At 52.2% G+C, this 27,242-nt stretch overlaps 7 protein-coding genes across 7 annotated transcripts; 3 read left to right on the plus strand and 4 right to left on the minus strand.

Moving 5' to 3' along the window:
- The first annotated feature begins 112 nt into the window (after positions 1–112).
- On the plus strand, positions 113–5,439 carry LOC1272983 (uncharacterized). The gene is made up of 5 exons (XM_311915.4): positions 113–1,022; positions 1,650–2,070; positions 2,930–3,112; positions 3,192–3,305; positions 3,397–5,439. Exons 1-5 carry the CDS (start codon positions 782–784, stop codon positions 3,530–3,532), a joined length of 1,095 nt encoding a protein of 364 aa, XP_311915.3. The 5' UTR covers positions 113–781; the 3' UTR covers positions 3,533–5,439.
- A 650-nt stretch (positions 5,440–6,089) lies between these two features.
- Positions 6,090–7,266, minus strand: LOC4577252 (uncharacterized). Its single transcript, XM_061648407.1, has 4 exons — positions 6,891–7,266; positions 6,650–6,801; positions 6,461–6,568; positions 6,090–6,317 (listed from the first exon to the last, which is right to left on the minus strand). Exons 1-4 carry the CDS (start codon positions 7,038–7,040, stop codon positions 6,107–6,109), a joined length of 621 nt encoding a protein of 206 aa, XP_061504391.1. The 5' UTR covers positions 7,041–7,266; the 3' UTR covers positions 6,090–6,106.
- A 1,345-nt stretch (positions 7,267–8,611) lies between these two features.
- On the minus strand, positions 8,612–9,571 carry LOC1272982 (uncharacterized). Its single transcript, XM_311914.4, has 2 exons — positions 8,884–9,571; positions 8,612–8,795 (listed from the first exon to the last, which is right to left on the minus strand). The coding sequence occupies exons 1-2, from the start codon at positions 9,483–9,485 to the stop codon at positions 8,654–8,656; spliced, it is 744 nt and encodes a 247-aa protein (XP_311914.3). The 5' UTR covers positions 9,486–9,571; the 3' UTR covers positions 8,612–8,653.
- A 92-nt stretch (positions 9,572–9,663) lies between these two features.
- LOC3290718 (uncharacterized) lies at positions 9,664–11,209 on the minus strand. The gene is made up of 3 exons (XM_563132.4): positions 10,544–11,209; positions 10,034–10,443; positions 9,664–9,940 (listed from the first exon to the last, which is right to left on the minus strand). The coding sequence occupies exons 1-3, from the start codon at positions 10,772–10,774 to the stop codon at positions 9,772–9,774; spliced, it is 810 nt and encodes a 269-aa protein (XP_563132.4). The 5' UTR covers positions 10,775–11,209; the 3' UTR covers positions 9,664–9,771.
- A 559-nt stretch (positions 11,210–11,768) lies between these two features.
- LOC1272980 (cytochrome c oxidase assembly protein COX16 homolog, mitochondrial) lies at positions 11,769–12,383 on the plus strand. Its single transcript, XM_311912.5, has 2 exons — positions 11,769–12,025; positions 12,096–12,383. Exons 1-2 carry the CDS (start codon positions 11,904–11,906, stop codon positions 12,298–12,300), a joined length of 327 nt encoding a protein of 108 aa, XP_311912.3. The 5' UTR covers positions 11,769–11,903; the 3' UTR covers positions 12,301–12,383.
- LOC11175731 (BLOC-2 complex member HPS5 homolog) lies at positions 12,350–16,222 on the minus strand. Its single transcript, XM_003436284.2, has 4 exons — positions 15,628–16,222; positions 15,139–15,528; positions 14,925–15,071; positions 12,350–14,835 (listed from the first exon to the last, which is right to left on the minus strand). The coding sequence occupies exons 1-4, from the start codon at positions 15,718–15,720 to the stop codon at positions 12,790–12,792; spliced, it is 2,676 nt and encodes an 891-aa protein (XP_003436332.1). The 5' UTR covers positions 15,721–16,222; the 3' UTR covers positions 12,350–12,789.
- A 315-nt stretch (positions 16,223–16,537) lies between these two features.
- On the plus strand, positions 16,538–27,119 carry LOC1272978 (E3 SUMO-protein ligase RanBP2). The gene is made up of 7 exons (XM_311909.6): positions 16,538–16,964; positions 17,433–18,626; positions 18,705–23,816; positions 23,887–24,029; positions 24,103–24,995; positions 25,074–26,105; positions 26,215–27,119. The coding sequence occupies exons 1-7, from the start codon at positions 16,896–16,898 to the stop codon at positions 26,520–26,522; spliced, it is 8,751 nt and encodes a 2,916-aa protein (XP_311909.5). The 5' UTR covers positions 16,538–16,895; the 3' UTR covers positions 26,523–27,119.
- Positions 27,120–27,242: the final 123 nt, after the last annotated feature.

The raw sequence follows: 27,242 nt of genomic DNA on the forward strand, positions 1-27,242 counted from the left end.
AGTAACATACCGCTACTAATGAATGTGACCTCCTTTGCACCCCTTTCCAGTGGTGATGGCCGTTGTCTGGGGGAAATGTATGCATATAACATGTTGAAAGGAAAAAAAAACCACCCAATACGTGGTGCTCTGTTAGCTGTTGGTGCGTCCATTGGTGGTATTAGTGGAGGAAGACCCATGGACGGCGTAAGCCAACACGGTTCGCTTCGCGGCACTGCCGGATGGTCGCGTTAGATGGTGCGAAACGTTCTCTCCCGCTGGAAGCTGATCGCAGTGTGCTGTGAGTGCGTTAAACTTTTGATCTTAACGCTGCAGTACGCTGAAGTAACCGAATAGAGCCGTATGTGTGTGTGTTTATGTTGCGTGGCCCGTAATTGTGCCGCTTAATGAGTGTAGTAGTTTTGTGCCAAGGGAAAAGTGTGGACATTACAGTGTTACAGTGGACGTCCCCATCGCTAAAGTGAGCCGAGCGCGGTAGGGGTAGATTTTTCCTGTTATTGTGCGCCCCTTTTCCCAAGCATTCAGTACAGTTCAAAGTGGACTGAAGTTTAATTTCCCCCTCTCCGGAGAAAGCGGAGCAGGGAATGATGTGATTGCTATAACGGAACCACCACAGCCACAGCGGTCCGGTGTGATTAGAGCGACGAATTTTGAAATTAACCTTCCACCTTGTGTGTGTGTGTGTGTGTGTGTGTGTGTGTGTGTGTGTGTGTGTGTGTGTGTGTGTGTGTGTGTGTGTGTGCAAACATTCCGTGTTCCGTGACCTAAGCAACGAAGCAATATGATGCGCAACGTTACATGCGGCGTTGCTAAGAAACGGCAACGAATAAAGCTGCCGAGCGCGGTATTGCTTTGGGGTTTGTTTGCGCTGCTGCTGTGCCTTAGCTCATCCACTGCCGGTGTGTACGATGGTGCAGATGATGGTGGTGATGCAGTAGTGCAGGATGCAACCGCCTCGCAAAGGATACTTTCGCGCAAGAGACGCTTCCTGACGTTTCCCGAAGGAAGTTCCTTTCAAGTAGGTATGTGACGTATGCTTTGAGAAGTGCTCGGGGGGGGGGGGGGGGTATTTTGTTATTGGAAGACATACATATAGGGTGACACAGTAAAGTGGGGTTATGATTGCATCGGGGCTGTGTTGTATCGCAAGGAAAGAATAACAGGAACAACTTACGATGCGTTTTTGCACATAGGAAGCACTAGCAAAAAAGAAAATTAGTTAAATAAAGCAAATAATATTTTAGTTCAATCAGTAATTAGTTTAAAGATCAAGGGAATTTCAAAGTCATTTCATATCAAAAGCATGCATATTATTAGAAAATATATTTACGAAAGTGTTATTAGCCTTAGACTTGAAAAGAAGCTCTATTTATTTGAGGATGGCTTTTTAATTAAAGTTAGGCAGTTTTATCACTGCCATTAATTAGCAGAGATATTTTCCATTGAATTTATCAACAATGTATTTCAACATAATTTCAAAAAACAATAGATTTTCTGTCTAAAAAAAGCCTACGAACCCGTTTCCCTGAAAGCCATCAACAAAGCTAATACATAGCTCTAAACAATTTAGAATAAGCATTCTTAAAGTGTTGAATAAACTTAGCAAAGCAATGATCATTCTTCATTCTTCCCCTCCCCCACCCGCCCAGTGTACGATCAGACCATACCGATGATCGGTGTCGAGCGGCTGTTCACGATCGGCATTACGGTCGCGCTGGCGTACGAGCTGCCGAGCATCACCTTCAACCAGATCGAGGAGATGCTGCGTGAAAATGCGGCCGACGATAAGATGGACCTCAACGCGAACAACACCATCCTGGTCGATAGCAGCAAACCGTCGACCACCCCGGCGCGCAAGAACATCTTCGACTACTACTACCAAACACCGGGCCGACCGGCAGGGAACGTGCCCGGCCGTATCAATTACTACACCGCACCGGACCGACGTTACGATACGGTCGATCGATACGGGCAGCGTCTTCCGTCGTGGGATCGGTTCGTATCGAACCGCTTGCCGCATCCACCGTACGCCGATCCGACGGGGAACGATTTTGGCAGCATTGTGAACAGGTAACGCAGACAAACGCAAAGGCCCCACACAAAGGCAAACCAACATTTAAGTGCCACAGGGCTGCCACACAATAGGTGCACACGGGAATCAAATTAATCGCGAAAACAGACCTGTGATAAAATTGTGGTTTTACCTTTTGCATGCATGCTTTGGGTGGGTGGGCGTGGGCGTCAATGGATGCATAAGATGCAACTGCAACGCCCGGTCGCCCTCAGTCCATCGAAGGGCTTGCTCTCGGTTATCAATTAGTAAGCTGGGGTTGAGGATGATGGTTGGCCGGCGTGTAAGGGAAGTGGCGAAGGTGGGAATGTAGTATGAGTATGCGCGCTTTATATCCTGTTGCGTGTTGCTATTATTAACTGTGAGCAATCATGTTTTTACAGGGTTTCATAATCTGTGCCGTGAGGTCATGAAGCTGTCATAACAAAGACCGACGAGCCGACATGCAATCAAACCATCGTTTGGCACACATCCAGTACTTTAAAACAGCAAAAAATTGCCAGAAACCCTTCAAACGAATTTGGAACCAAATGTGTTCATTGTCGTCCTCCTGTAACCAAGGACTGATTATAAGTATTGGAAGGCTATATAGGTCGAAATGTCTGTATGTGGTCGTTAAGCCAACACGAAAGTGTGTCCAAAGTGCCTACATAGTTTCAAGAAAGCAAGATTTTGCATGAGAACCCCTTTAATGCTACATCTACTTTAATGTGAGCGCCCTGTGCGCGTTGTGTTGTATAGGAAAAGGGTTGTTTAATTGGTTGTTGCTACCCATTGTATAGCAGACGGAGAGTTTATACATAAATACAAACGTTAACGTTTTATGCACTCCCGACCATTGTACTATCGCTCTCACAGATACCTTCAAGGTTGGATACGCCGTCATCCGCCCAACTATCCGATGGCCAAAAAGCGCTTCTATCCGGTGTTTGGTAAGCGAAGCATCCGCGAAGACACGGCACCACTCGATCGTCACTTTCTCAACCATCATCGGACAACGCGCCACACGCTGTACGAGCAGATTGAGCAGTTTCTTACGGCGTAAGTATTAAAGCTAAGCCAAAAAAAGGAGGTCAAAGGAAGTTTCAAACCACTGCTCCCCTTCTCATCCATCCATCAGCAAGGGTAAACACGGACACCATTGCGTGCTGCGGGCGCTCTGCGAAAGCGGCCAGCGTAAAGATGACACCGAGCCGGACACATTTTTAAAGGAAATTCTTCGCGCCATATTCAGGTAGGGGCAGCGGGCCGAAGCGGCGAAGTATCACACTCTGTGTGCACTTTAATTGAGCTCTTTTTCCCCCTTCTCCTGTGTTTTGTATTAGCCTGCCCGCCACCCATGAACCTCCGGCACACCACAAGCACCGGCTGTACGATGAAGCGCACGCCCATGCCGGAAACTGCTCCGAAACCTATTCCTACTGCGAGGACAGCTTTTGGTCGTCGAATTTTGTGTTCTAGCCGTGCGCTGCACCTGCCAGTATGCTTTGCTAATGAGCGTGTAATTTACGTGTAATTTGTACACTGGTAACACACATCAACTACTCAAACGATTGGACGACGCTGAAGTGGGAAGCGGTGTTCACCGGCAATGTAACGATAGACTATTCCACAAACGACGCAAGCAACGCGAAGCAAATGGAACCAAACGTTCGACACGGCACAGGCTGGGAGCATTCGTATAGAAGCGATGATATTATTTGCAAAAACCGGATCGTTCGACCGGATCGTTCTATACCGTTGGGCTCTCTTAATGTTAAATTAAGTTAAAACAAAACACATGTTTTAAACCCCCGCCACTACGAAATGTAAGCTGATCGCTATGGTTATTTCGTTTAGCATGATAAATGTCGCAGCCAATGAATAGATTGATAATAAATTGCTCTTATTGTGTGTTACGCCAAACGATTCATATCACAACTTACCGCTAAACTTGGCCTTTATAAACAACAGAAGAGATAGGAAAAGTCCTTTAATGAACGACTTTACTGCTTATTTCGTATTTGGACCAATATCCAACTCCCGTTTGAACTAATATCCATCTCATTTTATAAAGGCTGAATATCTCGCTGTAGGTAGAATTTGGAAACTTTTGTCTTACAAACCTGTTTAGAAGTTAAGACCAGCCTCGGCCTACCTGTGTCACAGTTGTCTCATCATTTTTTATTCGTATTTATCGCCTTTTAGAGATTATATTTACTTACTTATCTGGCACTACAACTGCTTTGCGGTCTTGGCCTGTCTCAAGAGTGTCCGAAACCGCTCACGGTCTCGCGCCTTCGTCTGCCAGTCCTCCACGCCTTTTCCATGCGTACAACATGGCCAGCCCACCGGAGTGAGTCGTCAATGAGATCGCCGTACATCTCGTACAGCTGGTCATTGTAGCGGCTCCTCCATTGTCCTTCCACACATAAGTGTCCTTCTGCGCATCTTCCTCTCGACCGCCTCTAAGAGGGTTTCGTCAAATTTGGACAGTGTTCATGTCTCAGAGGCGTATGTGAGTACCGTTACTATATATGCACTATATAGTCGCAGCTTCGTCCGTCGCGACAGATTCTTGAGATGAACTGATTTTTCCGGCTGTAGAATGACCGGTTGGCAGCCAGCATCCTTGCGCGCAACTCAGCTAATATTCTATTGTCGTTGCTGACCTTTGACCCAAAATAGGTGAATTCTGGGACGACTTCAAAAGTGCGTTAACCTATCTGTACGTGACGCCTACGTAGATTCTGATTATTTATTTGGGCCGCTGATGTTGCAACCATCTGTTTGGTCTTTGCCTCGTTTATCTGCAATCCGAGGCTCTCTGCCGCCTGCTCGATCTCTTGGTAGGCTTCTGCTACATAAGAGAGCCGCAGACCAATGATGTCTATATCATCAGCGTATGCCAGGATCTGGGCATTGACTTTTGGATAAACGGGAAGATGGTTCCCGTAGTCTCTACCCTCGAATCAAGGATGGACGACCTCTCCAGCGCCAAGTTGAATAGGAGACATATAAGCCCGTCCCCCTGGCGCAGACCCTTGGTGGTAGCAAAAGGTCCTGAGAATTTTCCATTTACCTTTACCTGGCAAGTGACGTTGGTCATAGCCATTCTAGCTAGCCTTACCAGTTTGGCCGGGATTCCAAAAGAGCTCACAGCGTCGTATAGTTTTACCCTGGCTATGCTATCATAGGCAGCTTTGAAGTCAATGAACAGATGGTGGCGTGTCCTGTCTGTCTTCTGCCATCATCTCCAAGATCTGCCGTATGGTGAAGATCTGATCAGATAAGTCACTGAAAGCCAAGCCCATTAGCGGTACAGTCAGGCATTGACCGACTACGGTTGTTGAGACAAAGAAGAAGAAGAATAAGAAGAAGAAGAAGAAGAAGACTAAAAAAGAATATTTCGAAATACAATAATGTTTGACAATTATGGGTATATTCGTAAATTGAATTTAAACTCAAGGGAAAGGAAAGGACTCGAGACAGGGCCGGGACGTGTAAGCCTTTCGGTTAATGAAGTAAACGGTAGCCTTAAATATACATATATGAACTGGGAATGAAGAAGTCTACGTGATGAGAGATCGAAATAAATAAAATGATCTGAAAATTTATCATTTCTTCCATAAAAACAGAAACGAAGCTGCGAAGGGAAAGAAATAAAACAAGAAAGCAAGAAAGGAAAATAATAAAATGAAAAATAAACATCACCGTTAAACAAAACGTTTCACACTACATAGAAAAAAAGGCAAATTTTAGCCAAAAGGCCCTAAGCCTCTATTAAAAAAATAAATTTAAATAAAAAAACTTCATAGAGGTAATGGAAAATTAAAGAAAAAATGAAAAAATAGAATAATCAACATCGATAAAAAATACGAAATAAACCAACAATTGCATTTATGGTACAAACAGATTGATATTTTTGCTTTATTCTCACTATTTATTAACTCACTACTTATCACAAGAAAAAACACGTAAACTTTAATATATTTTTTTATTATTAATTGCATTAATTTAACGCACCGTATATCACCCACCCACCACCGACCGATTTCAGTAATAACCCGAGCGAACGGACTCACTGACCGCCTCGGTGGCCGCCGGTTCCGCCATACCCTCCATATCGAGCTGCGAGATGGGACAGTGCCGATCGAGCTCGCTACAATCGTCCGCGGTCAGGTAAGGGAAGTACTCGTCGTCACCCTCCGGCAAACTGTTTGAAGAACCGATGGAGGAACTGTCATCAGAGCCGGGCGCATTCGATCTGTGTGTGTTTTTTGGCGGTTGAGGAAGACCGAAGGAAGAGACCGAGTTTCCCAACACAAATTAGCATGTAAGACTGTCCGCGTGGCGAAGGGCAGCTTATCGTATCGCTTTCGTGCCTGTCGCACCAAGCCCGCTACTTACCGGAAGATGAGCTTGAACAGCTTGAACAGGATGCCGCTCTTCGGTGTCATGGCCTTCGAGACCTCGCAGAAGGTGCGCAGGATGCAGGCACGCCCATCGAACCCGTGGCTATATAGAGGGGGGAGGGGAGAGAAGGGAATGATTTGTGTGATTTGGGTTTAGAAATGCTAAGGCAAAGGTTCAACCTACGACATGATCATGCTTTCGAGCGACTGATGCACATCCCGGCGAGTGATCTTCAGCCCGGGCGGGTTGTAAAACTCAATGTTCATACGAAACCCGATACCGTGCGCCCAGATCGTGGTGTTATCGGCGATTGCATCCTTAATATTTACACGAAACTACACCGGATGGGAGGAGAGAGAGAGCAATTAAGAATGATTCATCGCAGAACTGGAAACTCCAACGTAAAACTGCCCGTAACACTTACGAATCCTCGCGAGATGGGATGGAAAATAAGGGTCCTTTTTCGGCGCGCCAGTGTTGCGGTTGAATTCGAGTAAACACTACTATCACTCATGCACACCGAACCACAGAACGCCAACAGTGCCACGATCGAAAGCCAACGAAAAGGATCCATTTTTCGCGCCAGTTCTCACCAGTTATTCACTCGATCGGATTATCTCCCTCGACCCGATCGCACCGTCTACTGAAGCATATTTGATCACGGGCATGCTAACGTTTCGGACCGCAAGTTAGAGAAGACAAATGTTAGGGCCCAAATGTGTCAACCGGATTGATCGACGACCTCGATCAACTTTCTTCGCGCGAGCGCGCACGCGCATGCTCGTGTTCTAGCTTTCGTTTGCGTGCGTGCGTACACGGTTGTTTGGTTGCGCGATTAGCGCGTCGGGCAAATGTGTGTCAGCAGATCGTGATCGAGATCGGGAGGGGGGGAGGGGGAGTTTGGGGGGCAGGGGGGAGGGGGTGAAAATGAGCTTCAGCAACGGTTCTGGTTGTAAGTTTTGTTGTATTTTGTTGTTGTTTTGCTGCTTGCTTTCTAGAAATGATCTAGCATGAGACAGTCCTAGAATGCATATCGTTCACATTGCTACATGACGTAATCTTAATTGGAGTTTTTTATGTTAAAATTGCAAAATAAATTATTAAATAATTTGAATCTTACGTTGATCAAGAGAGCATATGCATTCAAAACAAGAAGAGAAAAAACGTTAGCCATTTCTTACGGCCATCCAACCACGACCGAGTAGGAACTACATTTCAAAATTTTGTGGTTAGATTATTTTGATGTATTAAAATAAATTATTTTAAACAGTAGAATAACTTTAATAGCTAAAAGTGTGACTTTGCGGGCAGTTCTCCTTCAGTATTGCATATATGGCGAAGACGACCGCGCGACAACAGTCGTATTTTAGTGGAAGTTGTCTACCATGCTCTTCTTGTCCGAAGTAGCTCATAGGGTTTGGTATGATAGTTTTGACTACTTGGACAAGTAACGCCCCAGGGCGGTGAGGATGGACACCTAGCGGACCCCCGATTCTTGGTGAAAATTCAGCAAACACACTTGAAGTGTCTTAACAAGTCATTTCTCATCGATTAAAAGCAATGAGCAATGATCCGAATGGTGGGGAATTGGGTCCCATATGAACCATAAGGCTGAGAATAGACGACAAACACCGTTTGTTTACAGTTAGTGGGCAACTGCTCGTACAGTACGTATCAAAATATACTTAATACCTCTGAGTTCTTCCCTACCCGCTGTATCAACATAGAAATTGCCTCTGGTGATTAAAGAATATTCATCTTTAAGATAAATAAATGCGTCCAAGTTTGGTTAAAATTGCTACGAAAGTATTTGGAACTCTTAATACTACGTTCAACAACATGCCCGTCATGGGTTCAAGCCCCGAAATATCCGAAATATCGAGTCCTACGTACGACTGACTATCCTGCTATGGTAACAATAAGTCACTGAAAGCCAAGCTCACTTCACTAGTGGGTACAAAGGCAGGCCTTGACCAACAACGGTTGTTGGGCCAAAGAAGAAGAATACTACGTTCAGAGAAATTCTGTCCTTGCTAAGGTGGATTAGTTCGGATAGGAATCGTGGCACGTCCAGCCTCGAAGGGAGCGATTTGTAACATCTAGCACACTAGCAGCAAACGATTAAACAGTTTAAAATTGTTCCATTTTATGTATTTATTGCTCTTTAATTGCTAAATCCTCTTCCCTTCACCAATGCATCGCCGTTACCGTGTCCAGTAGGCCATGCCCGAAAGGACACTCGGCGTACAGTCGGGCACAGTCGACCCCGTTCGCGCCGTACCTGCGTGCCATCTTATACTGCTCCGGCAGGTCATCGCTATCGCCCGGACTGGAACGAAAGAAAGAAAAAAAACAAACACACACACACGCATTGTAGTAAAGTCCGCCCTTCCACCCACATCTCGATCCTTCCGTACCTAAATACCACGTCCAGTATCTCACCGACCATGCCATTGTGGGTCAGCGGCCTGTCCGCTATCTCGCAGATCGTACGCAGCAAACAAGCACGTGCACTGGGCGCCTTGGTCCCATCTCGCTCCTCCTCCTCCTCCTCCTCCTCCTCCTCCTCCTCCTCCTTCTCCTCCTCCTCCTTCTCCTCCGTCCGGCCGAGAAACTTCTCCAACAGTGCGTATAGCTGGCGGCGCCCACTATCGACGTACCCGGCACCACCGTCGTACCGGTTCTTCCACACCGACTCCGGATGGGGGAAGATAACGTTCGGCAGGATGCGATAGTTGGCCTGCACGTTAATGCCCAGGTTGAGGCTGCGCTTCAGCATATGGTGAAAGCGTACCGGGGCCACAAAACCGAAAATCACTTTCGCCACCCCACCGTTAATGGGGAAGCTGAGCACGTACCGCCGATCGCGGTTATGATGCACCGCCGTGGGTGCCGTCGCGTTACTGCCCGCCCCGCTGGTGGCTTCGATGCAGTGAGACGCCTGAACGGTGTGGTTTATCAGCAGCAGCAGCAGTAGTACGAGCAGCAACCAGTAAGCAGCGTGTACGGCCTTTTGCATTATTAAGAAGGGAACGTTTCTTTCTAGAACGAACGTCGACAGCACAATGATGCGTTGCGCTGTGAGGAGAAGGCCGAAAGGCCGTTGCTCCCCGTTTTTTTTTGGGGGGCATTATTTACACGTTTTTTTAGCATCAACATCCCCGGTATGTCACGTTTTGTTTTTCGTTAGCAAAGGAAATAAACTTTTATTTACATTTCAGCACTAGCTCAGTGCCAGTTCACTTCACAACAAACAAAAAACCTTAACCAAAAGTAGCCCTAAGAAAAACACACCAAACACAAAATCAGCTACGATCATCGCCCACTAGATTGGAAAAGTCACTCAACACGGACCGGTGGCACCGGTCGTAGATCAGATCACAGTTGGCCCCGCTCGCACCAAGCCGTTCCGCCATCTCGTACGCACGCTTCTGCTCCAGCTCGTCCTCGCCGAACGATTCGTGAACGGACGGGCTGAAAACCCCCCGTAAAATTATGGTAAGTTGGATTAAAGTCGTTGGATAAGTGTAACCAAACAAACAAACAAACAAAAGGCTCACTGCTCACCTCAACAGCAAATGGACGACCTCGGTCATCACGTCCTGCTCCGGCGGGTCGGTGCGATCGAACGGGCTGTGCGCCAGCTCGCACACACTTTTCAGCAGACAGTCCCGCCCGTACCCGAACACGTGCAGCAAGTCTTCCACGTACCGGTACAGCTGGCCGGCGCTGAGCATCAGCGACTGGTGGTCGGTGGAGCGCTTCCAGCTGCGCGCGGTCACGACCGAGGTGGACGGGAACTGGCCCCGTATGATGCCGGCGATCGCCCGCGCCCAGGTGGGCGGTTTGTAGAACTCGAGCAACCGGAACGGGAGGTTAAAGTTTTGCTGAAAGCCCAGGTTGATGCCGAGCTTGCGGGCGGGATACTTTGCCTTCGGCGCATACAGCCGCCCATCGGTGGCAGTACAGATGCTGACCTGTGTGTGTGTGGGTGAATGTGTCCAAGCGATCGAGCGGATATGAAAGATCGGAACGATCGAGTTAAACCTGCTTAAACAGTGGCACACACTCACTTACCTGCAGTGTTGTTAGAATGGGAAACAGAAGCACCTTTCGCTCTTGCCGGGAAAGCGATTGGGTGGAATGATTGGCCGGCAGCAGCTCGGTACGATCGGACGAAACGGTGGACACTAGGACGAGACCGACGCACAACAGCGATGGCAAGTGCATTTTGGCTACCCAGATGATACCCGCTGGCAGGACCGTAACTCGACTGGACCAGTTTCGAGGAAAGTGTGCCGAAGACATGGCCCCTTTTGCGAGGTAAAGGCTTTTCGTTTGTGCTCCAACACCGGGAAGGGGGATCGTTCGGGCTAGGGCTATTCAGCCGCTCGTCCGGAAACGTGTGGAAATTAGCGGTTGGTCGATTTGAACGAAAGTATCGCTCCCATCTGCAGCGGTGTGGGCCAAACGGGTGACGGAGGGAAAGCAGAAAGGGTGCAAAATGATGCTCGAATGTTAAATTATAAAGTAATCCGTTTACTGACCGATAACAGCTCAATAAAGGCACAACATTCGCTAAGCTTTTAGGTCGGCTAGCGATATTGGTTGCTGTTTACGCCAACATCCATGTATGCCATTGCTGACAAAGGCAAGCCATAATGGCTTAATATAAACGAAAAATGTGTTGGAACTTGTTGCACTTTTGATTTATACAATTACAATACATACGAGTATTCTACTCGCACAAAACATGCTTTATAAAGTATGTACCAGTTGGTCCTTATCATCATAAATAGATTCGGTACATTAAAATGATTGCCAGAAATTATAAGAGGAATTTAAAAATCACAATATAATTCCATATCTAGCGCTGTAAAGATTTTTGTAAAATATTTTATCACACAATAGATCAAAACCTTTAGAATAGAATTTTCACAGTACATCATCGCAGTGATTGAACAAGATAAATATTGAAACATTTTACCGGACAAATCAGAAAATAAACGACAAAATTGAAAAATCACCTTGGCGACACAGACGCCATCTAGGAGTCAATAGCGATACTAAATTCCTAAAGCAAATCAGCCACACCAATTCGCTTGTTTTACTTGACCCGTTTTCGACTTATCTGGTATTTTGAGCAATATTCAAATGATGCTAAATCTGCCCAAACTATCCGGCTTTTCCAAATTCATGCTTCCATTCCATAATGATTTTCCGGTTATTGTTTTTCCGCCCTCCAACACCAAGTCCACAGGGTGGCCGCTAACCCTGTTCTGCATTCTGCCAAGGTGTGTTTAGACATTACAAACTGTCAAAGATAAAAAGATTACAAAATATCGGCAGCGGATAATTTTTGCACTCAAGAAAACTTTCTGCACTGCAGTGCAGTAAACAATTGCCCAATCCCCGGTAAAAGAGCAGTGTAAGCGCTATGAATTCCTTGCAGCAAAAGTTCCTATACTACAGTAGACGGAAATCGTTTCGCTACGGTGTTCCGTTCCTGCTGCTGATTGTCGGTGGTTCCTTCGGATTGCAACAGTTCGCCCAGCTAAGGTAAGCTACGACTTATCTGCCATGTCCGGGCCATTTCTTTCAAGGGGTTTTACTCCCTTTTCTTCACCAGGTACACATTTTCCAAGAAAGGATCGCTTACGAGACAGGAGGCGGAAAAGTATGGAATCAACATGAAGAAGAAGGAGGACGTTACGCTCGAAGGCGAGTTCGAGAAGATCAAGGAGCTGGACATTGAACACTGGGACAACGTACGGGGGCCCCGACCATGGGAGGAAACAAGCCCACCCTCCACCGGGACCGATGCAAAGCATTGAGTGCCGGCTCCGCCTGTCTAGCGCCCTGTTGTTGTAAAAAGTTATACCGTTTTCACTAGAAAATACACTTTTATTTTCTCGCATTTTCTTTGCTCCTTTTAGCCCAATACAATTATTTGGCATTGCTAGTTTTACTGTTATTGGTTGCATTTCAAACTCAGTGGCTGGTCGGTGTGCGCGACATTGTGAAGCTTACAAATATATTTGCGTTGGTACGGGACAACGGCAGCAGCATTGGCCGTACCCCTCGCTAAGCCGATGAGCGATGACATAGAACAAACGTCTAGTAGAGGCAGCAAGCAACTATCCCGCGGTGGGTGGTAATGGCAAGCGGCAATACACAAGTACGAATAACGCCAGCGTTACGTGTACAGGGCGCATCCTTGCGCCCTGGCCGAAGCTTGAGCTACAGTTACCTACGCCGGGCAACAGCCTAGCAACAGACAGACATACACACACACACAGGCGGGGTGTGGTGGGTGCACTAGCCTACTTCGCTTCCAGCAGCAAACATCGAATGTAGAAGCTGGGGGCAATCGCTCCCCTTGGAATGTTGTCCGCGTAACGGCGCACCAGACACAGCAGCTCGGTCGGCGAGCGAATGTGCGCGAGCGCAACGCCGAGCAGATAGTTCCACTGGCGAAACTGAGATTCGGCTTCGGTGCTACCCGCCGCACGATGGTCACCGCCACCGTTAGCCTTGGCGGCGGATCTATTGTCACGCTGATTGTCCTCCAGCCGGCCGCCGGTCGGTTTATCACAGCTCAGGCAGATCATTTCGTGGCGTTGGTGATAGGCTATCGCTAGCTCGAACAGCTGCCGCCAGTGGTCCAGCTCGAACGGCAGCTCGCCGGCCGCCCGCTCCAGCAGCTCCGAATCGGCCAGATTCCAGACGCATTGCACCACCTTGTCTTCCCGCCGATCCTGAATGTAGTAGCGCGTGATCGTACGCCACAGGTACGGTACGCGCTTGACCATCGCAAAGCACTCGTCGTACTCTTTGCGCGACCAGTAGTACTGCAGCAGGCTCGTACCGATCTCCCGGTAGTGGCAGGATGCCGTCGCCTCCAGGTAGTACCCACAGGCGGCACAGTGCGCCAAACGCTCCAAGCGCGCCCGATCCGCCCCGTCCGTCGTGTTGCACACGATGAACCCATCCTTGATGAACTGTCGCGAGTCGGCATCAATCTCCCACAGCAGCTCCGGCTTGAGATAGTGAAAGTATATGCGCATACACTTGAGGCGCGCGTTCGGTTCCTCGTTCTCCTCCATCAGCGTTTCCAGCTTGCGCAGCAACCGCACGATCGTTTCCGTGTCGTACTCGTCGAAAATCTTCGCGTACCGGTCGGCAAAGTTAAGATTGCTAATGATCGACGAGCGGAAGATCAGATACAGATTGCGGACGGTTGCATCGTCCTCCGACGTTTCGTACCCGTCGAGCAGGGAGGTGGAAAATTTCTTCTTGCCCGGCTGTTGCTTCCCCGTCCCGGCGCCGTTCGGCATCGCGGTGCCGAGCAGCGCCTGTCCGGTGCGGGTCTGTACCAGCTCTTCCATCATGTCGTCGCACTCCAAATCCTCCACCTCCGCCTCAATGCCAAACTCGGCGAGCAGTGCGTGCCCGTTTCCGTTGGCAAACGCGTTCGAACGGCTCGGTTCATAGATCTTGGTAAGATTCAACGTTTTCGGTCGCTCCGGTGCACCGCTGGGCGTGCGCTGCTGCTGCTGCTGCTCGTATCCCATAAACATTTGCTTAATGTTGCGCCCGTACTTGCCGCGAACGACCGATACGAGCGCCTCCTTGATGGTGGCTTCCGTCGAGAGCAGCAGGGGGCTTTCCTTCCCGTTCATCTGCTTTCCATTGTTGTTGTTGTTGTTGTTGAGCATACTGTCTAGTATGTACACGCCCTGCTTTTGTTTCCGCGACTCGAGACACGGTTCGTCCACCATGCCGGGCGTTGGGAATGGGTCTTCGTCGCCCTGGATTTCCACGCGCACCTGAAACACTCGGTTCTCGCCGGTGAGCAAGTAGATCCACTCGTCCACCACGGCAACGTGCGTGATGTCCGTGAACTCGTCCGTGCGCAGCACGATTTTCGAGTGCAGCGGATCGATTATTAACAGCTGGCAGCGATCGTGCACCAGCAGCAGCTGCCGGCGTATGGAGTACAGCACCTGGAACGGTACCACCATCAGCGTGCCGTCGGGCGCTTCCGTCGGTGCCGTCGCCAGTTCGGACTCTTGCAAACACTGTAGCTGCTGCTGCTGCTGCTGGCTGCGGCGGCGACGGCTGGCAGCTACCGCCGCCGCCGCCGCAGCAGCCTGTTTGAACTGATGCGTACGAATCACGTTTCCCTCGAGATCGGCTTCCCACAGGCGGCTACCGGGCCGCGAGCAAAATATGCGCACATCCTCCTCATCGACAATCATCAGCGGTGGAGAGGGCGTGGTGGTGGTGGTGGTGGCGCTTGCGATGGTATTCGGATGAGCGATAACGAACGATGCGCCATACTGTCCATCCCGGGGTCGGTTACCGATCTGCGTGTGAGATAGAGGGATGATAGCGAAAGCATCGAAGTAAGCGCTGAAACTAAACCGAGCGGGACGCGTGCCATTCCTTCCCTTACCTGTTTAAATTCTTCCCTCGCCGTGTTGCAAAGTACACACTTCGAAAGCGTCGACACCAACAGCAGATCCTTGTAGCGATCTATTTGTACTATACGATTTTCGAGCAGCAGCACAGGATGTAGGCTGATGTTCAGAATGTTTCGACCCTGGCAAACGAAGAGGTTCTGTATTATTTTTGATACAAAAAACATGCACCATCCGTGCCGCACTTACCATGAACAGCGAGAACTGTATTAGCGACACGATACCCCGCGAGTCGCCACAGTACAGCTCCCGGTCGTCCTCCGTCCAGCAGAAGCTCGTGACAAACGCGGGCCCGCCCAGATCGATCGGCTGACCCTCGCCATCGGTCGACGGGGCTAGTTCCGTGCTGAGGATCTCCTTCACGTGTGGCGGTTCCAGCTCCAGCAGGACCCCGATTGAGCCAGTCTGATTGCCGATGGCGATTTGCTTTTCGTTGTGGGAAATCGATACCTTGCCGATGGTGCCGAGCTGACTAGGGAAGATGGCCAGAAAGCTGGTCGTGATGCGATCGTACAGATAAAGGCTTCCGGAGTTGGCCCCAAACACGAAGTACTTCGGCGAACAGTCGAAGCAGGTGAACTACGCGGGATAAGCCAAAGAGAGGGAGAGAGAGAGAGAGATAAAGCATTTGTAGCCAATCGATCGGAGCACAGCGCGAACAATTGCTTGTTGTCTTACCTTAATGCGACTATTGTTTCTAAACGGCTGATTAACGAACGCTGATAATTCGGCTCTATCTCGCAGTGCGTATTGCTTATTCGTTGCATCCATCGTGTTGCGTACTAAGAGAGGTTTGTAATGCGTTTGCTGTTGAACCGCCTTGAACTGCCACCGTTCGTACGCAGTGCGATGTGGTGATGTTTTGATAAGAGCAGCAGACGGCAATGAGCACCACCGTTCAACCGTGCCTTTCGGAAGCGCAAACGTTGCTCATCGTAGCTGCTAATACTTTGCCTGCCATACTTTGGGGGGCCGAGCTTACGCGGTGTTGCTTTTTTGTTTGCCCATTTTCTGACTCATTTGCTGCAATGGGGCTGTGATGGGGTTTCTTTGCGTGCTGCAGGGCAGACTATTGCGAGGCAGGAACGAAAATGCTAAATACTGATATGGAGCTGCATCGATGGACGCAAACTGAGCAACACTTAGGAGGCGGGCTATCGATTTGCTGAGCAAATCAATTTTTGGTGAATGTTACGAGGAATGCAAATAATTAAACACGGACTGGAAAAAATCTGTCCTCAGCAAACTGTCAAACTGTTATCAACTGTCTGTCAACTGCGAAACGTCAAGCGAATGCAGCTGCACCGAACAAGGTGTATGACAGAGAAGTACAAGGTGGGAGAGTGAAGCTGAGGGTTGAAAGGATTTATTTATTCATTGATTTATTTATTTATTGTTTCTCGTCCTTTTTTTGATCCCTATTTATGAATTATTCATTATCAATTATTCGAATGCTTTCAACTTTATCCAAAAAAAATCCCAATTTCCACACAAACTTCAATTGAATTCAAATTTAACTGTCACCCGATGTGCAACTGCTGTCAAATGCTGCCAGCGGTGAGCGAACCTGCCCATTCGGCCAGCTTTGATCAATAACCTCAACCGGCGCCTATTTTCGCAAAGGAAGAAGCTGCAATTCCGTTCAGCTTAGAAGTGGTTTCCCAAACTAAGTGGAAAAAAGTGGAAGTAACGAATTTACCATCGTATTAGCTCGACCAAAAGCAATCTTGGCGGTGGTTTTTGTGGAGGTGAACGCGAAAAACGTTGAAAAAAAAGAAGATCATCGATTACAGCTAGCAGCATTTCGCACACACAGCCACACCAGACAGACCCCGCCGTCTCAATTTGCGTCGTGTCGTCGCCGTGAAAATTTCTCCACGGCCCTGATGCTCGCTGCTTATTGATAGAAAGGGAAAACAACAGGAGAGCCAAATCGTCTGAACAAAATGTTCTCAACGAAAAAGGACATTGATCGGCATGTGAAAACGTCGCTCAACAAGCTGCCGGAAAACGAGGTAAGAGTTCCTGGAGGGGAGCGCGAGCGACGGTGACTTGCGTGCGTTTTTCTTCTTTTTTTTTTTTGCTTCTCGAAAGATCATTGTTGCGCTGCTTGGTCGATAGACGATGGAACTGTGAAACATTTTCCGTCTGCTTTGTAGCTCTTTTTTATTTATTATTCTCAATTGTTGACTGAGACAACCGGAATCAGCGGCTTTCTGCAGCGGCGGTCGGCAGCAATGCTCAGCCAGAACGCGGATAGCATCGCTATTTGACGCATTACCGCGAAACGCAACAATTGAGGTTAGGTCGGTCAGTGGTTCAAGCGAAGGTTCGCTTCGGCTGGCTGTCATACGCTTACGCTCCAAGACCAATTGATCGATTTATTAAAACACACACACGCACATAAGAACCGATAAATTTCACGGCCGGTATTGTGTTCCACATTTTTACCTGTTCTCTTTTTGCCTCGCATTTCCCTCCAGCGCTACCTACGGGGACTGGCTATCGCGCGGCAGTACTTCAAGCTAAACGAATATGCGAGCGCGGAGCACTGGCTGTCCTGCTATCTGTCGGTGCAGGAGGACAGCGCACCGGCACACAAACTGCTCGGCCAGTGCTACGAGAAGCAGAAAAAGTTCGACCGGGCGATCACGTCCTACCAGCGGTCGCTGCAGCTCGACTCGAAGCAAACCGGCCTGATCACGGACGTGTGCAAGCTGCTGCTGATGGACGACAATCTCACCAAGCACCTGTCGAAGGCGAAGCACTGGTGCGATTTGGCCGAATCCGAGCGCATCAATCACGAGGCGGTGCTCAATCTGAAGCTGAAGGTCGCGAACAAGGACGCCGGCGCGGACAGCAAGCTGGTGAAGGACATCATACTGAAGGAGGTGCTGGCCCGGCCGCTCGATCCGCTGCTGCGCGTCCGGCTGGTGGACCACCTGCTCGAGGAGAAAAAGCTGGACGAAGCGTTCAAGTACTGCTTCGAGCTGGAGATGAAGTTCTGCGAACCGTTCATGCAGTCGAGCGAGTGGACGAACGGCGTGGCCAACATGCTTGCCAAGTTCGCCGAAGCGCCGGTCGAGGGGGGCAAACAGAAGCACTGGAACTACTACCTGCTGCAGGCGCTCGTGCTGGACCGACAGATCTACCTGAACCTGCTGGCGGACTCCACGATGGAAACGATCAAGCGCAGCAATCTGAAGGAAATCGCCCAGAAGCTGTTCAAGCTCGACCAGACGCTGCTGCAGGTGGCGGAGAAGGGTCGCAATGCGGCACCGCAGAAGCAGATGGCCGATGCGTACCTGCGCCACTATCGCGGCCAGCTGCTGCTGTACTCGGCCGCGCTGCTGTTCAAGGCGGCGCAGGATCAGACCGGGGGCGCGGGGGGAGGCGGAGGGCGGGCGCGAGATACGAGCAAAAAGTGTCTGGCACTGTTGCTGATGGCGTACCAGTGCGGCGTCCCCGACCCGGACGAACCGTGGCTGAAGCAGAGCAGCGAGATGGCCCGCCATCTGGTGGGCTTTTGGAGCAAGCAGGCGGCGTTCCGGTGCTGCCAGGCCGGCAGCACGCTGGTGTCGTGTGTGGAGGACGGTCCGGACGTGTCCGTGCTGGCCCAAATACAGAGCGTCACCGAGTCGAAGGTGTGGACAACGGCAGATGATCTGGTGAACCAGGTAGGATAGACGATTGCGTCCGCGCGGTTGCGATTTGTTACATTCTAATTGAATTTATGTGCTTTAATCTTCCACCAGATTCGCCAACTCTGTTCCGATCCCGGCTGGCGTCAGAGTGTGGCGCGAGCGCTTTACACCTCCGGCGATCTGTCGTCCAAGGCAACGTCCAGCGGCTACTTCGTGAAGGACGGTGTCGCGTTCGGTGAGCCACAGTATGTGCTGCCGAAGCGCGAACAGCTGGAGCTGTACGTGGAGCTGGCCCAATCACTGTACCCCTCCTCGTTGCCATATCTGGTGTACCTGGGGCTCGTGGTTGGGACGGAAAATCTGTCCGACTTCCACTGCAAAGCGTTCCCGCGGTTGAACTTTTCCACCAACAATCTGAACAACAGCAATCTGGAAACGCTGAACCAGCTCGACATGGATTCGTTCCTGTACTGCTGCATTCTCATCGCCCAGAGCAACCTGGACGGAAATCGCCAGCTTAGCCAGCAGCAGGGCCGGCCCGCGTTCCTGCCGGCGGCCAATCTTATGCCGCTGCTGTGCGAAGACAACAAGATTGATTGGTGGAGCGTTGCATACAACCTGATCAAGAGCAGCACGGCCAAGGAGGCGGCGGCCAGCGTGGCCGAACAGCGGCAGCTGCTGGAGCACGGCATACAGGCGATCCGTGGCACCGACGCCCCGCTCTGCGACGTGATGGTGCTGCTGAAGCTCGGCCAGGTGCTTGCCAAGCGGGCGGCGGCCTCGACGCTGACCAAGGCCGAGGAGCGGCGCTACGTGGAAACGCGCGCGGAAGCCGTTTACCGTGCCGGGGTGCTGCTGTGGAAGATGCGCGCCGAGTCGTCGTACGGTGGCGGGATGGACGGAGGCGCATCGACTGGGTACGGTTCCGGGCTGTTCTTCAAGTATGCTGCCAAATCGTACGACTGCCAGCAGGAGCTGGCGAAGCTAGCGGAGTCGGCCATCACCTTCCTGGCCGGCGTGTACTTCAAGCACGGCCGGTACGAAGAGTTCACGCAGGACTTCGGTGGCATTCCGCTACCGTTTGCGGCGTACTTCCGCGCCGAGGCCTTCAAGAAGCTGGACGAACAGAACAAGACACCGCTGAAGTCGAAGAAGTTTTACTCCGAGCGGGCGCGTGAATGTATCCGCCAGACCCAGCGCTACCTAGAGCTGCCGTACGTCGAGCGCAACCATCCGCTCAACTACGTGGTGCAAAGCGAGATCAAGCGCCTCTCGTTCAAGAACGATTCGTTGGACGGAAGTTTGAACACCTCGGCCAACGGTGCGATCGGTGCCAGCGCCGACGATAGCGATCATTTCCAGTCCTTCACATCCTCCATGACCAACCCGGGGATGGCAAGCGGTGGTGGTGGTGGTGGTGGTGGTATGTCTGCCGCCCTGTCGCGGAGCATTAGCGAACGGGACGCGGCTTCCGCCGCAGCTACAGCCGCCGCCTCGCTGTGTCTCTCCAAGACGAACGATCTTGAGGCCCTGATGCGCCAGATGATGGAAACGCTCACGTTCGTGAAGGAGGACGTGCTCGGCATTCGCAACGACGTAGGCGACATGCAGGATCGGCTGGTAAAGATCGAGGAGAACATCTACCGCAAACCAACGGAGACGAAGGGGGGAGCGCCCAATGCAACGGCAACGTCCACACCGATGGGCGTGAACGATTCGGCCTCGGTGAGCGCAGCGGCAGCGGCAGCGGCCGTGCAGGCCATGAACGATATGTACATGATGGATGAGCTGCAGAGTTCCGCATCGGCGCTGGCCTACCAGCATGCGGCCGCGGCTGCCGCAGCTGCGGCCCGCGCTCCGGTCATGGGTGGCGTTGGCATGGGGACACCGCAGCAACCAGCGTCCGCTCTGCCTTACCACACGCTGTACGGCGCGAATGCGTACCAGAGCTACTTGCCCGGCCAGATCCAGCAACATCAGCAGCAGCAGCAGCAGCAACACCAGCAGCAACAGATGCTAACACCCCGTGGTCATGCGATGACGGGTGCGATGGGTGCTTCGCCGATGCACTCGGCCGCTTACCAGCATCACCCGGACAATCTTTTGGTGGCGGCGGGCGGTTCCCCTGCTGCCGGCGGCGGTTATCATCTGCCAGGCTTCCAGCAAGCTGTTCCACCACCACCCGTTGCTCCTCAGCCCGAGCCACAGGTCGCTCCGGTGATGCATTCCACCCCGACAGCAGTGTCCCAGATGGTGGCGCCAGCCCCGAAAACTGCCACCAGCGCCAACCTTTCGATTGAGCAATCGCTTCAAACGCCGGCACTGCTGAGCAGCTGGAATAGCACCTACAACAACTCGTTCATGGCCCAAACTTCGACACCGTCCGTCTCTAACATTCTGCCGGCGCACATAACGTCCAGCGTCGAATTGAAGGGCGGTGCGCCGGTGAACGTGGTCATTACCAGCTCGGACCCGCTGCCCCCTCCGCCGAGCGTCAACAGCTCCACGTTTGCCGCCGGTGCGGCTGTGCAGCCGACCTACAGCGTAACCATTCCGCCGCAGCACATCAAGCACAGCAACACTGGCGCCAGCATCGCGCAGGGCACGACGGGTAACAGCAACGCACCGAAGCTGGAAATGGTTTCCCCGGCTGCCAACACCAAATTCCCGATGCCCTCGATCGTTTCGACCGGTGGGCTGGCCAACAGCAAACCGGCAACAGCAGCGCCGGCTCCGGCGACTGCCCCCGCAGCGGCACTTACGCCCTCGTTCTTCGCCAACATGGTTTCCCCGGCCAAGATGGCGGCCGAAGCGAACCAGGCCGACGAGGAGGAGGACGATGACGACAAGAACGTGTCGGGCAGTGCGGAGTACGATCCGCGGCCCGACTTCCAGCCGATCATACCGCTGCCGGACGAGATCGTGGTGCGGACGGGTGAGGAGGACGAGGAGCAAATTTTCACCGGCCGCTCCAAGCTGCTCCGGCTGGTCGACCGCGAGTGGAAGGAGCGCGGGCTGGGCGAGCTGAAGATACTGCGCTCGAAGGCCGACCGCAGCAAGTATCGCATCGTGATGCGCCGCGAGCAGGTGCACAAGATCTGTGCCAATCACTACATCACGCCCGAGCTGATCATCAAGCCGATGGAGAAGCGCAAGGAGTGCTACATCTGGGCCGCGATGGACTTTGCCGACGAGGAGCCGCGGAAGGAATCGTTCTGCGCGCGGTTCGGTACCGCCGCGCTGGCGAACGAGTTTTACGCCGCCTTTGTAGCGGCCCGAGACGAGGTGGCCCGTCTGCGGGCGGCAAGCGGCGACCAGCAGTCCTCAGCCGCCCCGCCGCCGGCCACGATGGGCAGCTTCGCGTACAGTAGCACACCAAAGTCGTCGGCCGCGAGCAGCACACCGGCAGCAGCAGCACCGGTTCAGTCGCAGGCAACCGCAAAACCGTTCGGAGAGTTTTCGTTCGCGAAGAACTACACACCGCCCTCGGTGGTCGGTACGAAGGCGGGCGCCAAGGGCCCGGATAGCACTCCGACGTCGTCCACCGTACAGAGCGGCACCGATGCTAAGCCGAGTCCGTTCGCGTCCTTTACATTCAAAGCGCAAACGCCCGGTGGCAGTGCGTCTTCACCGTTTGGAAACATTTTCGGTGGTGCTGGTGTTGTTGCCGGCGCCCCCTCCCTTGGCTTCGAGGAGCGCGATTTCAGCTGTGCCCACGAAACGAATGTGGTCGGGCTGAAGCGCAAGGAGCAGCAGGCTGGCATGTGGATCGATTGTGGCGTTAGCAACGGTCAGCTGCGGCTGCTTACATCGCAGTCGGCCGTGCGATTGCTGATGCGCAACGGGGCAAACACCACCGTCCATCTAAATCACGTCCTGAGCAAGGAGGTGCAGATCAAGGCTAGCGATAAAACCGCCTGCAGCTGGACCGTTCAACAAGACGCCGTTTATCCCGCTTTAACGGGACCAATCAGCTTTATGGCACAGTTTAAGACTGCTGACGAGCGCGATCGGTTTGTAGCGGCGGTACAGAAAGCCTTCCCGGGTTCTACTTCAGGCCCTGCTGCTGCTGCTGGGGGCGGCGCGAAGACTGCCAGCGGTTTCGGAGATCTCTTCAAGCCAAAGACGGGCAGCTGGGACTGCCCTGGATGCTACGTAAACAACAAGGCTGACTCGGCCCAGTGCGTCGCGTGCAATGGGCCGCGCGATCCATCGAAAAAGGAAGAACAGAAACCGTCACTGTCCGGCGGTCTGTTTGGCAACCTAGCACCGCCGACGGAGGCAGCGAGCAAATTTACCTTCGGCATGCCCTCATCCTCCGTTACGGTGACACCGATTACGTTCGGGTCGGCGGCTAACACGAAGAAACCACTGCAAGAGCAACCGGCCAAACCTGCGCCGGTTACATCAACCCCGGTTGCAAAAGGAGCGTCCACCGGTGGCGGCGGCGGCGGATTTGGCGATCAGTTCAAACCCAAACCCGGATCGTGGACCTGCAACGGATGCTATCTTTCCAATGGGGCCGACGCGCTGTACTGCATGAGCTGCGAAAGCCCGAAGGACGACACGGTACCGAAGAAGTCCGCTGGCGGCGCAGCGGGTGGATTACTGAAGGGGGCGACGGACACAGCGCCGAAGATAAGCTTTGCAGCGGGCGGTGGATTCACCTTTGGCTTACCTTCGTCCACGACCATAACACCCGCAACCGGTCCGGCAATGGCCACCGGCACTGTCACGACCACCACCAGCGCGACAAGTCTGCCAGCCCAACAGCAGCAGCCCGTCTTTGGTGGAGGATTCTCCTTTGGCAACCCAATGAAGCCACCGCAAAGTGCATCGAGTACGGTGGCCACGGCTGGCACTACGGCTGCCGCCGCCGCCACCACTACCACGCTCGATAAACCCGCCTTCAAGTTCGAACTACCGACCCCGAGCGGAGGACTTTCTTTCGGCTCGAAGCTGACACCGAACGCTCCTGCGGCGGCGAAGGAGGCTGGCGATGGACCGGCTGTTGTGGCGAGTACACCGTCGTCGTCGGCAATCAGCAAGCTGGAACCGCCGGAGAAAGCGACGTTTGGGTTTGTTTTCAAGCCGAAATCGCCCGGCCGCACCCTGAGCGGTGATGGCGATGGCGCGGAAGATGATGGAGCCGCCGGCGACAACAGTGTGACGGAGGAGGAAAACAATACCTACTTCGCACCCGTCATTCCACTGCCGGACAAGGTAAGCGTGCGGATTGTTTATGTCCCTATCTACTTTCTCTTATGTTCCTTTTTCCAATTATACTCCGTAGATCGACGTGAAGACTGGCGAAGAGGATGAGCACGTGCTGTACGCTCACCGTGCCAAGCTGTATCGATTTGTGAGCTCGGAGTGGAAGGAGCGCGGCATTGGCGATGTAAAGATTTTGAAGCACAAAGTGACGGGTAAACTAAGGTAAGCGTTTATGCGGCGTGTGTGCTTTCGCGTTTATTAGCTTCTAACCCACTGTTGCGCCTTTCTCTTGTAGAGTGGTGATGCGGCGCGAACAGGTGCTTAAGATTTGTCTCAATCACGCCCTCACCGAGGACATCTGCTACACGAAAAAGGACGACAAATCGTGGCAGTTCGTGGCGAACGATTTCTCCGAGGGCAACTTTGAGATCATGAACTTCTGCCTGCGCTTCAAATCGTCCGACATTGCGCAGGAGTTCCGGGACGCCATTACGGACGCGCTGAGTGGCAAGCTGAGCGCGCCGGTCGAAGCAAAGGACGATGGTGCACCGTCGACCAAGGTGACGTCCCCGGCGCAGAACGACATCACGATCACGTCCACCAGCTCGCCGGTGGGCGATTTGAACTTCTCCAAGCTGAGCGACATTTCGCTGAACGAGCGCGAAACGGCACAGAAGCTGAAACTGCCCGATAATTTCTTCGACCCGGCCGCTACGCCTTGCGCCGGCTGCAGGGGCTGCGATTCGGATGCGTTTGTGTTTCCAGCCGTGGACGGGAAGCAGCTCGCCGTCGTCGAAGCGGACGATGCGCCCCTGCCAATCGATATCCGGAGCGTAAAGCCACTACCGGCCGCCGTTGCGAACAGCTCGCCGAAGAAGGTAACGTTCGGCACGATTTCCGCCGGTACAATGCAACCGCCAGCGCAGCTGTTCGGTGGTGGTGGTGGTGTCGCTGGTAAGCCGTTCGCAGCCTCGGAACCCGCCACCGGTGCCGGCATGTTTGCGGGCGTCGCGTTCAAGGCGCCAGCATCGTCAACCACGACCGGTTCGTTCCTGTCAGCGGAGCAAAAGGCATCCTCTTCGCCGTTTGCAGCATCGATTTTCGGTGGCGCCCAACAACCACCGTCCTCCACGACGGTGACTGACCCCGCGGCCGCTAGTGCTGGCAGCAACAAGTTTGCGTTTGGAAGTAAGCCTCAGTTCACACACGCTCCGTCCTCTCGCTCGTAATAAAGCATACTTAATTTGATTCTTATTCATTTTGCAGGTTCAACACCGCTCGGATCCGCAGCTACCGGTGGGTCAATCTTTTCCGCGTCGCTCAATACTACGCCGAAGACGTCGTTTGTTTCGCCAGCACCAACCAGTACGGTGACGGCGGTCGGTACCGGTGCCCAAGTAACCTCCACCACCGACAGCAAGAAAGATGGCGCAAGCACGGCGACCACCGGCAGTAGTCCGCTGCTACAACCCGCCTCTCTCACTACCCCACCGTCGGCCAAATCGGCAGAGTCGGGCGGCAAACTGTTCAGCGGTTTCGGCGGTGGAGCAGGGTTTGGATCGGCTGGCAGTACTACGAACATTTTCGGTGGTGGTAACATTTTTGGCTCGAATGCAACCAACAGTATCGCTGCTGCTACGACGGCATCGAACAGTAGCAACAGCACCACCAGCACGCCAACGGCCACGGCAGGTGGTGCCGCCAACAATACGTCGACGCTGTTCGGCAGTGTTGCGTTCGGCGATCCCGGCAAACCGTCCGTGTTCGGTGGCAGCGGCTTTACGTTCGGCAGCTTAGCGAAGCAATCCCCGGCCGGCGGTGGTGCCAATAGTAGCATCAGCACCGCGCTGAAGAACAACTCCGATGCGCCATCGATTTTCAAAATGGACGACAGTGTAAGCTTCGCGACGCTGGCCAGCAGCAACAGTCCTGCGTTTAGCAGCTCGACCAAGCAGGCGGACGATGGTACGGCCAAACCGGCCGGCGGCTTCGTGGGGCTCACGGTGAAGGAGGATTTCTTTTCCCGGTCGGCCTCGGCCAAGCTGAACAGCAGCACGGACGGTACCAACAGCTCGCAGACGAACAACAACGGCAATGCTGATGACGGGGCAGGCGGTGAGGACGGTGGCGGTGCCGCCGGTGGTGGCGATGAAAATTATGATCCCTACTATGCGCCCGTCATTCAGCTGCCGGACGAGATAGAGGTGCGCACGGGCGAGGAGGAGGAAACGAAGCTGTTCGGCGAGCGTGCCAAGCTGTACCGGTTCGATGCGACCACGAAAGAATGGAAGGAACGAGGTAAGTGGGTGGGGGAAGCAGCGGCAGCAAAGAGAAAGTCAGCGGTTGCTTGGAGCGAAATCGGAATCGAAATTTCATGCTTTTTTGTTTTGTTCGTTTGCTTTTACAGGCGTCGGCGAGCTGAAAATTTTACATCACCCAGTGCGCAACGCCTACCGGCTGCTGTTGCGCCGCGAGCAGATCTTCAAGCTCGTGCTGAACCACGCCGTCACGGCCGATCTGTCCATCGCGCCGATGAACAACTCGGACAAGGCGTTCGCGTGGGGCGCGATGAATCATGCCGAATCGCCCGGCCAGCTGGAACAGCTGGCGGTGCGGTTCAAGAACGAGGCCATCGCTTCCGAGTTCCGCAGCACGTTGGAGAGGTGCCAGGAGCAGCTGCGCTCCCGACCCGACCTTGAGCCAGATCAAGATTAATAGTAGTAGTAGTAGTTGCTTACATTTTAATATACGGGATGATGAGAGGCCGAGTTCACCTTATTTCCTGCGGGACGCGTTTAGTTAGTCGCGTTTTTCTCCTTTACCACCACCCCCTTTTGCGACGGTGCCTCGCAACTATGTAGACATTTAAAGACAACACACACTGACACACATGCATTCACAGACACACAGACGCGGACGTTCCTGATTGATATGAAACATGTTATTTAGTGTAATTTCTTTTTCCCCGTTATTTGCGCTCTTAATTTCGTAGTCTCTTTTTAAAGTTCGTTCATGTGTGCGTTTAGAATTTGCATTCGGTTAGGGTAGAGTAGTGGGAATAGGAAGCAGAGAATTGTATAATGTGTTATTCTGTATTTGTCGGGTATGCATGCTCTTTAGATATTAGCGTTAGAGGAAGAGAGAGGAAACAGCAAAGCGCGGTATCATTTAGATTTTATTCCTAAGCCACACACCGATCGTGCGAATATTGTGTTACATGTACAACAACGAAATTAAAATTGAGTTTTGCATAAAAAAATAGGAAAACCAAACTTCAAATAAACAAGACATAATAACCCTTCATAAAAAGTATGTACATCGTGCAGCGTTTTTTTTTCTCGAACAATTTTGTCAAAAGACGATAAATTTCCCCGAACCCCGAAAAAGCCACTCTGTGCGCTAAGATGGCGCTTTCCTTTCCCCCGGGCAAGGGTC

Source organism: Anopheles gambiae, chromosome 2 (assembly GCF_943734735.2).
Source record: "Anopheles gambiae chromosome 2, idAnoGambNW_F1_1, whole genome shotgun sequence".
NCBI classification, from domain to species: domain Eukaryota; kingdom Metazoa; phylum Arthropoda; class Insecta; order Diptera; family Culicidae; genus Anopheles; species Anopheles gambiae.

What these genes read in the sequence shown, in the direction of transcription:
- LOC1272983 (XM_311915.4), top strand. Translation starts at nt 782, where the DNA reads ATGATGCGCAACGTTACATGCGGCGTTGCTAAGAAACGGCAACGAATA. An exon ending in TTTGGCAGCATTGTGAACAG is followed by an intron (nt 2,071 to 2,929) that starts GTAACGCAGACA and finishes TCGCTCTCACAG; the next exon opens with ATACCTTCAAGGTTGGATAC. An exon ending in ATTGAGCAGTTTCTTACGGC is followed by an intron (nt 3,113 to 3,191) that starts GTAAGTATTAAA and finishes TCCATCCATCAG; the next exon opens with CAAGGGTAAACACGGACACC.
- LOC4577252 (XM_061648407.1), bottom strand. Translation starts at nt 7,040, where the DNA reads ATGGATCCTTTTCGTTGGCTTTCGATCGTGGCACTGTTGGCGTTCTGT. An exon ending in CTCGAAAGCATGATCATGTC is followed by an intron (nt 6,569 to 6,649) that starts GTAGGTTGAACC and finishes CCCTCTATATAG; the next exon opens with CCACGGGTTCGATGGGCGTG. An exon ending in CTGTTCAAGCTCATCTTCCG is followed by an intron (nt 6,318 to 6,460) that starts GTAAGTAGCGGG and finishes AAACACACACAG; the next exon opens with ATCGAATGCGCCCGGCTCTG.
- LOC1272982 (XM_311914.4), bottom strand. Translation starts at nt 9,485, where the DNA reads ATGCAAAAGGCCGTACACGCTGCTTACTGGTTGCTGCTCGTACTACTG. An exon ending in ATACTGGACGTGGTATTTAG is followed by an intron (nt 8,796 to 8,883) that starts GTACGGAAGGAT and finishes CTTTCGTTCCAG; the next exon opens with TCCGGGCGATAGCGATGACC.
- LOC3290718 (XM_563132.4), bottom strand. Translation starts at nt 10,774, where the DNA reads ATGTCTTCGGCACACTTTCCTCGAAACTGGTCCAGTCGAGTTACGGTC. An exon ending in CCATTCTAACAACACTGCAG is followed by an intron (nt 10,444 to 10,543) that starts GTAAGTGAGTGT and finishes ACACACACACAG; the next exon opens with GTCAGCATCTGTACTGCCAC. An exon ending in GTCGTCCATTTGCTGTTGAG is followed by an intron (nt 9,941 to 10,033) that starts GTGAGCAGTGAG and finishes GGGGGTTTTCAG; the next exon opens with CCCGTCCGTTCACGAATCGT.
- LOC1272980 (XM_311912.5), top strand. Translation starts at nt 11,904, where the DNA reads ATGAATTCCTTGCAGCAAAAGTTCCTATACTACAGTAGACGGAAATCG. An exon ending in CAACAGTTCGCCCAGCTAAG is followed by an intron (nt 12,026 to 12,095) that starts GTAAGCTACGAC and finishes TTTCTTCACCAG; the next exon opens with GTACACATTTTCCAAGAAAG.
- LOC11175731 (XM_003436284.2), bottom strand. Translation starts at nt 15,720, where the DNA reads ATGGATGCAACGAATAAGCAATACGCACTGCGAGATAGAGCCGAATTA. An exon ending in TACAGTTCTCGCTGTTCATG is followed by an intron (nt 15,072 to 15,138) that starts GTAAGTGCGGCA and finishes TTCGTTTGCCAG; the next exon opens with GGTCGAAACATTCTGAACAT. An exon ending in CGAGGGAAGAATTTAAACAG is followed by an intron (nt 14,836 to 14,924) that starts GTAAGGGAAGGA and finishes TCTCACACGCAG; the next exon opens with ATCGGTAACCGACCCCGGGA.
- LOC1272978 (XM_311909.6), top strand. Translation starts at nt 16,896, where the DNA reads ATGTTCTCAACGAAAAAGGACATTGATCGGCATGTGAAAACGTCGCTC. An exon ending in AAAGTGACGGGTAAACTAAG is followed by an intron (nt 24,030 to 24,102) that starts GTAAGCGTTTAT and finishes TTTCTCTTGTAG; the next exon opens with AGTGGTGATGCGGCGCGAAC. An exon ending in GAAAGAATGGAAGGAACGAG is followed by an intron (nt 26,106 to 26,214) that starts GTAAGTGGGTGG and finishes TTGCTTTTACAG; the next exon opens with GCGTCGGCGAGCTGAAAATT.